The sequence below is a fragment of the Carassius auratus genome, unplaced genomic scaffold (genome assembly GCF_003368295.1).
Source record: "Carassius auratus strain Wakin unplaced genomic scaffold, ASM336829v1 scaf_tig00014969, whole genome shotgun sequence".
Taxonomy (NCBI): domain Eukaryota; kingdom Metazoa; phylum Chordata; class Actinopteri; order Cypriniformes; family Cyprinidae; genus Carassius; species Carassius auratus.
Genome location: NW_020524531.1, coordinates 45,531 through 58,018, shown reverse-complemented (window position 1 = coordinate 58,018; position 12,488 = coordinate 45,531). Strand labels below are relative to the sequence as shown.

The window sequence follows — 12,488 nt, the reverse complement described above, 5'->3', positions numbered from 1 at the left end:
GACGGGTAAAGCATGGAGTCTTTCTGGCGCAGATTTGAGACGAGCACTTCACCGATGAATGAGTGACGGGTCGCTCTTCTAAGACGCCCCTTCAAATCCCAGACCCCATTTTAAATAACGACTAAACACCGAGTGCGGGATATTTTTGACCTTCTATAAAGGGCGATCTCAAGGTCTATCGAGCATACGGACACATCGCCGAGGAAACCATGGAAGGAATCATCCCAGTTAGGGAGTAACGGAGGGAGTGAAAGTGAGCCTCTACGGTCGACTATCCCGGAGGAGAGATGCCAGCCTCTATCGGTGTACGGAGTGGGTCCAGCGTGAAGAAGCATCACCACAAACACAACCTGAAGCACCGCTACGAGCTGTTCGAGACGCTCGGGAGAGGAACATATGGAAAAGTGAAGAAAGCCATAGAGAGGCACACTGGACGAGTGGTGAGTTGACCAACATGCAATGACTCCAAGATAGCTCTTTCAAACCTCAAGAGATCTTATTAAGTTCTTGGTACCAACTTAGTTTCAGGTGTTTATTCTACTGTAAAATTATTTGAGATAAACTGGTATGAAAATACAGAGCTATAAAATGCTAATTTTGTTCCATGAACCAGTTAATTTGGTTTTAGAAGAATTAAATGAGTTTTGCATCTTGTCAAATTGAAGTCTTTTTTTCCATCACTCTTAGAAATAAAGGTTCCAAATGGGGTTTTCATAGTGATGCCACAGAAGAACATGTTAATAATCTAAAGAACCTTTCCACAGAACCTTTTGTGGAATGGAAAGGTTCCATGGATTTTAAAGGTTCTTTGTAGGACCATCAATGTCAACAGAGAACCTTTATTTTTAAGAGTCATCATGGCGAAGCAGAAGATGAGAATGTTTCCACTTCGTCTCATTGTCCTATGACATTGAACAGAGATATTAGAACAGAGTGTTTCACTTGCTATCAGTCGACTTAATTAAACATTCCTTTGAAACATTGGTAAAAGTAAATGAGCTCTTAATGACCATCATTACATGCGCAATTTCACAGGGCAAGTGCTGTCTTCCGTTCCTCAGTGACAGGGGTCAGCTCATTTAGGTCATATAGGAGCTGAGCAGGTCAAAGGTTTCAAAGCACGAGAGGTATGTTTATGTTGAAAGTAACCGAAGCTCCTTTTCGTATTACTCTGGATACACCACCATTGCAAGACAAGACATCTGTAGAGCAAGTGAGAAAAACCACTAGGATAAACCACTTCTGTTTTGGAACTAGGTCAGCACATTATTCCCATTATACAGGTCTGCATCTTGAGTGGGGCAGATATAGACCTAGTGGGTCAGAGCTGTGGGCGAAAAATGTGGCCTTATGTCAACAGCTGCTTGAGCGCAGGATGCTCTCAGAGTCACGTCCGGGACATGGTAACCTAATAATGGAACCACTTTAAGAGCATATCCTCAGAATTAGCACCGACCGACTAGACAGAAACATTAGACAGTGTGATTCTGTGGAGACCAACACAACTGGTTGTGTTTTCAGTGTCAATGACCAACTCTAAATCTGAAGGGTGCAGATAAACTCAAGTGTTTGCACGGTGATGACTTTGGCAGCAGGAAAATAAGTTCCAGCATATACATTTAAAAACACATTTGTGAATGAGCTTCAGTCGTTTGCTTTGTGAACTTTGTTATTTTAATGGGGGTTCAATGATTAAAAAAAGACAGGTAGACATTGTAGATGGGGCAGCTGATAAAGTAGCTTGCACAAACTGATAAATTTTGGAGTCACAGTCCATTGTCTGAATGAACCGATGGCTGAATCTAGGAATGCATGACTCAGGCTAGCAAAGGAAAGAATTTTTAACATTGTGGGATGAATTGAACCAGAACAATTATTTTGACTCTTTGCATGTGCTTCATGCTTGACAACAAAGTAAAATGGGATAATGGAAAGCTTTAGTGTTTTTTCCACACTAAAATAATTTTCACATGCATATTTTTATATATATATCTTATGGCTATATTGTCGAAACAGAATTTTAGTGTTTATGAATTGGCTCATTCAAAAAAAAAAAAAAAAAAAACGAGGGTTGAGTTGAAATTCATTTTTGTGGTTATGCCAAGGAATCTAAAAATATATGGTTTTTTTTTACTGAAAGAACACTAGTATTCGTCTGGAGACATAGAAAGTTGGAAAAGGCAGAGGAAGTTGGAAAGTAACAACAAATGTGACAACAGGCTTTCTTTTTTTGCTCCTTTATTGTTCAACTTTTTATGGCGCATTTTTCCAAAACTTTGTTCCGCACGAGTGCTCTGGTGAGTAAAAGTGCTCCCTTTTCCCCCTTAAACGGCGGACAGGTAAAACAACACAGCTGTTGTGTGAGGCTCAGGCTAGGTCTAGACAATAAGAAGGCTTCAGTTTTAGCCAGGGGTTGGAGAAGAGCAAAGCCTACACCCAGCTGGCAGAGGCATCAAACACAGGTTGGCTTAATGATCTGTAGCCACAGGCTGAGTAACAATACCACTCAACCATGTGCGCTTCCTTCTGCTAGATCAAAAAATCACCTGAGTGCCCGTCTGCTGCAATGCAGTTTTAATGAGTTTATGCTTTCACTGTAATTAGGGTAAAGTTTGAGAGGATAAGACATTATATCGCATTGTGGTACTAAAGTGTCTCTGAACACTCACATCTCTATCTTACAGCCTTTTTAAGCCCATCCACCATCCTAGTTACAAACACCAGATTCTAATCAGACAGATCATATCCAAGTGGCAAGTTAAACACATTTATCACAAGCTCTGTACTATGAGCATTACATAAGTCGTTTATAAGGCTGTAACATGCAATGCATGCATTCTATATGTCATCAGACAATAAAACAATACATTGCATGAACACAATTTTGCCCCTAAAAGGCTTTGGGTTGGCAGTATATCGGGGTTGTGAACTGCACTAGGTGGACAGGAAGTCAGCTCTGTCAGCACCACTTCCCCTTCTGGGTGTTTTATGAGTCAGTGAAGGAACAGGCTGCAAACTTCCTGCAAATTTAATCCCTCCTCATGACCACTCAGACTTGGCCAGGCAGAAATCTTCTCAGCATCCTCAGCATGGATATAAAGGATAAGACTTTGAGATATAGAGAAAATACAATTAATTTACCAGCAAAAATGGTTTATGCTAGAGATAACATTGCATTATCTAAAAATAAATAAATAAATATGTAAAAATGAAAAAACAGGTTCTTTGAAAGCAGGCCTTTGAGCACCTGACAAATCTCTATGATAGAGCTGTTTGGGAGCTGGTAAATGGGACATTTAAAAATAACTTCTGTGGTGCGCCTTCTACCAAAAAAGCCATTCACCTCCACAGAAACCCATTTCGCACAAGGTTAAGCGACTAACTCCTGATCTAGACTCCCTCAGCTTACCAGAAAAACATCTCTCTCCAGAACTTAAAAAAAAAAAAAGTACTGTAATAAATGCAATGCTTTCTATAAGTAATAAAATAATTTATATGATTTATGCTGTCTTTTAAATTACTATATACAGAACGTAGTTCATAATAATTAAAGCATATTTATCACCGTACAATATTATATTATTCATTTTAATTACATTTATTGTATTTTATCGCATTATTCTGAAGGTACTATGTTGTTTAGTCCATAATGTAATCAACATTATGTACAAAATTTAGTCCAAAATAATGTATATTGTATTATAAAAGAAACACTATTATAGTTTTTGTTAATATTTTTGAATTCAGTTGAATTCAGTTTTTATAATTTGCTTATAATTTTTTGTTTTATAAATTTTTAAATGGATCTATATAGATTTTAGTTTATTTTAGTACAAGCTGAACTAAATGAAATTGCCCTAGCAACTAGCTGACACAAAATAAGTTTAAGTTTTTTTTATATTTTATTTCATGTAATAGTTTTAGTTAACTATTATAACCCTAGTCCATTTTAAAACCCACTATAATAAACTGCTCTGCAGGTTAATAAAAAGAAGTGTTCAGCAAAGTTTGTGGGTCACCTGACCACCTAAGACAGGAAGTACTTTCCTGTGAAACTACTTGACACTATAAAAGGGAGTAGGCTCTTCTGTTTCTATGATCTATGATCCCCGAGCCAGGATGCCACTGGAACACAAAAATCATCCGTCAGAGTTTTTTGCAACTTTTGACCCTCATCAATACTGCTCAATCAAACTGAAAAATTGAGTAACTAAACCAGGAATCCATCAATATTTTCTAGTTTACTCCAGTCAAAAGAATCGTCAATATTAGTTTGCCATGAACGCTGATGTCCTTCAAGTAGGATTCAGAGTTGATTTAACATGTTTGTTGGTTCTCAGGTGGCGAATTAAATCCATCCGAAAGGAAAAGATTAAGAATGAACAAGACATGGTGCACATTCGCAGAGTAGATTGAGATCATGTCTTCTCTCCGTCATCCACAACATCATCTCTATATACGAAGGTAGGTCTTTTTCTCACGCTAATCTTAAAACACTCTCACTGAGACACCACAACTCCACTTCATGTTTCAGAAACCGAGCACACATCAAAAGTCTACAAAACCCTTCACTTTGATTCTCAACATGTGTCAACTCCATACCCTTTGCTGCCCAGCGTGGTTTTTCTCAACATCCAATCATCTTTCGATCAGTTGCCCTCATGTTTTATTTATGCATTCTGACTGCGCCCTGCTAGCCCAAGGGTGTTGATCAGGCAACAATGTTGTTAGGGGTATAAACTCTCTAATGGAGATGAAGCGAATGCATTAAAGTCATTACAGTCCAGCAATCAGCATGTTTAAAATGTCCCACACATGTAGCTTTGCCTCTCAGAACATAAATCAAAAACCCATCAAATTAGGCCCCGAGCGCAGCATGCCTTGAACGTGATACTCAAAACAAAGACTTGACAAAGCTGCTTTATCTCCACGCTGACAGATAGAGACTCCACGGCTGTGGACTCATGCCGCACTCTCAGCCAAGGGCCATTGTTACTGACCCTGGATCGGTCTGAGAGGCGGTGCCAAAACATAGAGCGTTCAGTCTCCTGTGTCTAATACGGATTAGCCGAGAGAGGTAATTACTCAGTGCTAACTTCTAGCGCTGGTTTGGGATTGGGTTCAATGTCTTGAACATGAACTTAACTGGTTTTCGAAGGTTATTTCAACAAGCTTGGTTTGTCCTAGACATTCAGCAGGTGTCCACATACACATGTTGTTGAAAGTGACACCATGAGAGCCAAATGAAACCCACCTGATCAGAAGGATCCTTCGTTGTCTATTTGGTCCACTGGCCATCACTGTGACAACCAGCCTCCGGGCAGTAAACACTGAAGAGTCACTATAGAGATGCTCCTGCTGTATCAGCAGAAGGTGGAGGAGGATCTGAATGGAGCAAGAGCTTCACTCCCCTGCAAAATAAAAACAAAGATTTGCTGAGGTCCTATTTTTCCATCAAGATTTGCAAGATAAACACTTCTCTGATTGGTTTAAATGATGGCTATTAATCTGAGAGCTGCTACTAAGAATACTGTGTTGTGCAAAACACATACCTTTTCTTAGAACGGGAATGTTTACGCCACCATCCAAGATCATGTACACCAAGGATCTCACTTCCTCTCTGCACTTAACACCAGTTAACAGTTGTGGTCTCGCTTGCAAAGACAGCTCCTAATCACTTTGACACTGACTAAAGCCAGACTCGTTGGAGATTTTGACTCCTACGTACTGGCAGCCGCCCAACAAAGCTCGAGGCAAACTGTTTAACAGTCAGTGACAGAGAGCTTAATCTAGAAAGCTGGACATAATGGAAATCTCTCTTTACCATACAAATGCTATAATGCATGATGTTGAGTAATCTAATCGACCGCCTGCTGTATTGCTTCTATTCACAGTGTTCGAGAATAAGGATAAGATTGTGATCGTGATGGAATATGCCAGTAAGGGCGAGCTGTACGATTACATCAGCGAGCGCCGAAGGCTCAGCGAAAGGGAGACCAGGCACTTCTTCAGACAGATCGTCTCTGCTGTTCATTTACTGCCACAAGGTGAGGGTGGAACCGGTGAAAGCTACGTGGTGAGGCAAATTAAAAACTAATTTGCTGAACTTCATGTCATTCCAAACCGGTTTGACCTTTTCTACTTGGAAACACTAAAGAAGATATTCTGAAATATGTGGGTTTTGTTGTCCATACAATGAAAGGTGGTATTTTGGACCCCATTGAATTTCAATATATACACAAAAACAGTTGAAACATTCTTCTAAATAATTTTGTGTGTGTTTCATAAAAGTAATAAAAGGTCAAACTAGGTGAAAAAATTAATACAAATGTTTTCTATATTATGGAGGGGAAAATAATTTTTGCACTTTTCAGATCAAATTAGCTACCCTAGCACCTAGCCAAACAAGTTTTGGCAGGTTTGGGGACTAGCTTTTAACCAGCTAAGGCCAGCAAACTAGCTGGTTTTTCAACAGGAATATTGTAAATATATCCTCTACTGCATTTCTTGTCTTTAACCTTATGTAGCTAAGTTACTTAGCCTTTAACCATGACTACAGTTACAATATAGCACAGCCTCTGGAACTAAACAACTGACATCTGTGGAATGTTCATGTGCAGTCGCACATGAGTTCTCTATAGAGTAAATAAAATGATTTACTGGGATGAAGGAGGACTTGACTTGATATGAGAGGGATAAACTAAACTTCCAAGAATGTCTCGATGCGAAAGGTTGCGGAGCAGAGAGCAGCTGTGTTCTTCTGTCCTGATGCCAAACCCTCTCCTCATCTCCAATTTTCCCACTTTCCAAGAGTGATATACTTCAAATTGGCCTTTCACATTGATCCAGCACACAGCACATTCTTCATAGTTTTCTCTTTTATTTCACATTTTAGAGCATATTTTTCTAGTTTTATAAAGATTAAGTGTAGGATTAATGCAGAAGATGTCGTTCCTAGATCAGTACAAAGGGTCAGCCCGGTACCCAGGGCCGTGTCAGCTGGAAAATGAAACGCCCTGGGGAAATTCAGCCTTGGCTTGGCCTTTGTTTCTATACAGCTGGGATGATGATGTCATCAACTCAGCTGGGGGATTCCAAGGAGGTCGTCCCAGAAGAAGGGAGGAGATACACAGATCAGGCCATTTGACAGTCGGGTTCTTATACCGGATGAAGAGAAATGTCACTTTTCCGTTACATAACATATTGCTGTCTTCAAAGAATAGCAAGAGCTAATGTATTTATTGTTCATTACAACGTTTTGTAGGACATTATATATGACAAAACTAGCCGGCAGCTATTTATTTATACAGTATGATGCCTATGAGAAAGAATTTGATCTAAAAACAATGTTTTTGATGATGTCTTACAGAACGGAGTAGTACACCGAGATCTCAAGCTGGAAAACATTCTCCTGGATGACAACGGTAACATTAAGGTTTGTTATGATTTTCCTCTAGTCATTTGTTTCTCAATATCAGCCTTTTCTGACTCTGCTTTATATTCCAGATTGCAGATTTTGGTTTGTCTAACCTCTACCACAAGGACAAGCTTCTTCAAACGTTCTGCGGCAGCCCGCTCTACGCTTCCCCTGAGATTGTGAACGGACGACCATATAGAGGCCCAGAGGTGCATTATGAACTAATATTTCCCAGTTATGCAATCCTACAATGCCATTTAAGAGGACTTCATTTTTGACCTTTAAAAAATGTGGGCTTGGAAACACAATCACTTATTTCCTGTCTCAAAAGATAAGATAGAACAAAAAACAGATAACAAAGAGAAAGAGAAAGAGATGGTGTTTCCAACTCATATCTGAAGGAGTCAAGACCACCCTTCATTCCACATCCAAACTCCCCACACAGGAATCACTTCACAGGCCAAGTCAGTCAGTGTACCCAACATCCTCCATAAGCCAGTGACAAACAAACGCTTTGCCAAAAAGGAGGAGGACTAATCCCAAAGCTATTTTCAGCATATCAAGCATTCTTATAGCCCCTTCATTTTTTCTCATATTTAATAGCCAAACACTAAGTCTGTCTGGAACACAGGAATATATCAAAATTCCCATACTTTTTCTCGGTTCTAATGTATGATGACACATGCAAGATTCTAAAATGATCCCCCTGGTCCTCAGACTTCCTTACATAACTGGAGACCATGGGAAAGGCAGCGTTCTTCTGGCTGGTCAGAGATCAGTGGATCAGGGCCAACAATCACAGAGTTCCTCACATTCTGCTCAGGGTTAGACAGGTCTGGAGTTTGGGGAGTGGACGCTTCCTGTGCTGTAATCAGCCATTGTTTCCCCTAAAAACCTCCTCATTCCAGGCCTGCACCCTTGGCTAATCAGCAGAGGTGCAGCAGGGTCAGACGATGTCGGGCACGAGAAATTCTTAAATAATGAGCAGGAATTATGATGGCAGTTTCTGTGGAGATATATGTGAGATTACCTATTGTTCTCAAACATTAGCTGTACAATGACATCTTGATTAGATGTTTATAAATATAGGCAGATTTGTCTTTATGGACCAGGCAGGAGAATAAAATAACACAACCTTTTAATCTATTGCTAAATTCATAGACTACATTCATAGACAAAAACTATGACAAACAAACAAAAGAATTCCAAAAAACATTTTCAGCGGACAAATTTATCAGTGTGGGGTTGTTTTGACAGGTTGACAGTTGGGCGTTGGGTGTATTACTCTACACTCTCGTCTACGGAACAATGCCCTTCGATGGAGGAGACCACCAAAGACTCATTCGCCAGATCAGCAATGGAGAATACAGGGAACCACCACAGTCATCAGGTACTGTATGTGTCTTCTTGATTGGTATTTCAAATTCGTCTTAACCCACATGTCTCCAAGTTTCCTGAGTGAGTTCAAATCTCTCCATTGTATTCAGATGCTCGTGGTTTGATCCGCTGGATGTTGATGGTTAATCCAGATCGCAGGGCTACAGTTGAGGACATTGCGAATCACTGGTGGGTGAACTGGGGCTGGAAAACCAGCGTATGCGACTGTCAAACACAAAGGGAAAACAGCTCGCCAATGCTGGCCCGCTTCATTGACTGGCAGAACCGCACCGAGGTCAAAAGTTCAGGCAAAGTTCAATGCCCAGAGCCTGGTAACATTAACAATGTCACAACAGCCTTGACTCCAGCCCGGCGTCTGAGAAAGTCCATGAAGGAGAACGATGGTGCGATGTGGGTTGTTGCAGAGGAGAAGCCAGGCCTCAAAAGACCAAAGAGCATCCTGAAGACTCGGGCGACCAGTGGAGACCAGCGGTCCCAGAGTCTGTGCGAAGTAGAGCTCAGGCGGTCCATTTGCTACCAAGACATCGAGTCCAGCTCCAGTCCAGAGCGAGAGGAGACACTGGGTGGCTCGCCAGCCAAAATAGTGTCCATGTTACCCAAGAAAGGCATTCTGAAAAATAATCAGCAGCGTGAGTCTGGATATTACTCCTCGCCGGAGCGCAGCGAGTCCTCCGAACTGTTAGGGGGTGCTACTGTGCAGCCTCCGAACAGCTCACCGCCCAAACGGACTGTCGGGAGAAAAGGTATACTGAAGCGTAATGGGAAATATTCCACACACAGTGCCGTGGGAGTCCATGGGGAGATCTCGGCAGAATCAACCATCTCGCGGAGCCAAAGCAGACCATCTAGCATCTTGTACGAGGAGACGGGTCTCTCCAGTATTGGTTTGGACTGGCCTCCCACCTCTCCCAAACCCAACATCCGGGGCTCGCTGTCGGCTGAAGACTTGCTGCAGATGGCTGGGTTCAGGGGCCTTCAGACCAGTGGAAAGGGCATTCGCAGCCCTCCCGGTTCCCCTGGAGACAATGGCAGCTTCTCATTACTGGGTGATCTGGATGATGTTACCCAGGTATACCAGAAAGCCCTGGACATCAGCAGCCAGCTAGGCTAGACTTGGACAAAAAGACAGAGAGACTGGAAGAGTGAATGACTCCCAGCTTGTCCTTCTCATCACAGTGCTGCTGGGTAAATGTTTACAGGTCGAGAAGCGGGACATTTCAAATCTCCATTCACCAACTCGTGTTGATGAGCATTTCTCATGATATCCTCGTCTTAGACTCGACAGTTGAGGGAGAACAACCGAAGCACTTTAAAGCGTCTGTTCTCCGAGATGCAGCACAATGACATCTGGGATTGTGTTATTTAAATTATTTATCTGTCATTCGTGGTTTGGACACTTTGAAAACACCAAGGCCATTTCATAGTTTATGGGAGAGCGGTTTTTATCAATACAGGTCATGTATTATGAAAAGTGTTAGACAAACGCCATTTAAACATCTGTATAATACATTTTCATTGTATTATACCAGCAATTTCAATGAAGTGCATGCACAACAGTGTATCAGTAATGCTAAGATTTAAAGTTAAGGAGTGTTTTTTGAGAGTTTGAAAAGTTGTAGGTTTATTATATAAAAAAAAAGAGCATTTTGTCTTTTGTAAACCGTTTTGACAACACTTACAGAAAAGTAGCAAAAGGTACTATACTACAGTACCACCATGGTTTTTGAACATGTATCATGGTATTGTTGGTGTGGGGCTAATTTATTATTTTTATTATAAAAAAATAAATTTAAAAAACTGTTAACTTTGGTACTCCTAAAATTTAAAAAATAATAATTACAAGTACCTAAAAATATAAAACTAAACAAATGTAAAAATAAAATAAAATAAGAAATTCTAAGTTACAAAAACTCTGCCTTGAAGTATAATTCATTTCAGTATTTACTATGGTATATATCAAAGTACCATGATATTACGTTCACTTAACCATGATACTTTTTTGTAAGGGAAGGAACAAGATGTCATAAAACGTACCAAAAATACACTGAGCTCATTCTAACCTGTGCAGAGACAGAGCGGTGCAAATGTTGACATATCTCTGAGATCAGCTAGAGAGCAACTAATGCAACACAAAGCACAGCAAAGGTCAAAGGGCAAAGGTTGCATCAGTGTTATGATACCCTACATTCTCATTCTCTCTCACACAGACACGCACACAATGCTAGTGCACACAGGTAATTATATGAGCTCCCTGAAGCATGAAAGTGTGGAAAGACAAGCTTTGACCTGTGGTGAAATTCTGGTCCAGAAATGACCCTTGTCTCAACAGCACATGCCTTTTAAGACAGGAAAAAGATGCCAAACTATTCTTTTCACAAGGTGGAGTGTTAAAAGACACGTATTCTGAAAATGAAAAGGTTTCACTTTAAAAAATGGGTTCAGGATGCGGTATGTATTGTGCCCGTGCAATTGTTTTATTGTTCAGTATACAATGGCATGTCAAGATCAAATAAATTTTCTACGCCATTTTTTTCTGTTACATTCTGTTTGTTTTTGCTTATTCCTCTAGTTTAATTTCCTAAATTGCTCACACAGGCTTTCATTTCAAAATATTGGTTGCATGTGGCATTTTTTCTGTGGGTTAAGCGTGAAATATAATAGTCTAGCTTTAAACTTTAAGTATGTGCTTAATTTTTTAAATCTGCATCAAGATATACAGTTCAGTACAACGCATTTCTGTCAACATAAGCATCAGTGCAGTTATATATGAAGTACAGTGTAACCATTTAAATATATATATATAAGAAATTAACTGGAAAAAGATTGTGTTTATCCTTTAGGTTATCTACTATAGGTCATTGAGAAAGCTTGACTGGATATACTACATATTTAAATTGTATTATTTAATGTGTCTTGTATTATATTCTGTACATTGCCATGGCTATTTGCCTCTCTTTTTTTGACTTATGATTGTCTTGATTTGTGCCTTCATCAACATAAGATCGTCCTGATAATGTTAATGTTATTCTCAGTTTAAATAATTTGCAGTATTGTGTAAGAGTTTTTAAACGGCATCCATGGAAAAGAAGCTTGTCTGGATGGTTTGTTATGAGCACAGTTAGGTGGTGTATTAAACCCTGTGCTGTTTGTGCTCAGTGCAAAACACGGTCCGTTCTTCTAATAAATGTCTTGATCTAAATAAGATGTGTGTGTCTCCACTCATTCCATTAAACCTAGAACACAAAGTACTCGTAAAAGTTTAAAGCCTCTCACTCAACAAACCAGCTGTTCCAGGATAGGATCAGTGCTATAGATAATTAAAAATGAATGAATTAAATTAATAAGAGTGTGCCTTATATATATATATATATATAACTAGGATTGCTGGCCTCAATGGCAAGCTTTACTGTGGTGTGCTGATCTTGTTACATACATTTTTTTTTCTTTTTTGTTGTTTGTCCTCAGCCCGCATTATCACAGTGCAATGCAAGCACATATTTCAAGTAATGCATTGACTTCTCATGTGACTTTTTCCAAAACAGCTAAATCCCTCATATATATCAGAGTAAAAATAATTGTAGCATGAATAGCTAATGCCAACTTTTACCATGCATTACAATAAAAATGACAACATTACCAGTTTATATATATGTGTGTGTGTGTGTGTGTGTGC

General features: G+C 39.8%; 1 protein-coding gene across 1 annotated transcript; it reads left to right on the top strand.

Moving 5' to 3' along the window:
- Positions 1-7,003: 7,003 nt before the first annotated feature.
- LOC113074502 (NUAK family SNF1-like kinase 1) lies at positions 7,004-12,014 on the top strand. Its single transcript, XM_026247339.1, has 4 exons — positions 7,004-7,435; positions 7,507-7,626; positions 8,675-8,807; positions 8,905-12,014. Exons 3-4 carry the CDS (start codon positions 8,726-8,728, stop codon positions 9,924-9,926), a joined length of 1,104 nt encoding a protein of 367 aa, XP_026103124.1. The 5' UTR covers positions 7,004-7,435; positions 7,507-7,626; positions 8,675-8,725; the 3' UTR covers positions 9,927-12,014.
- Positions 12,015-12,488: the final 474 nt, after the last annotated feature.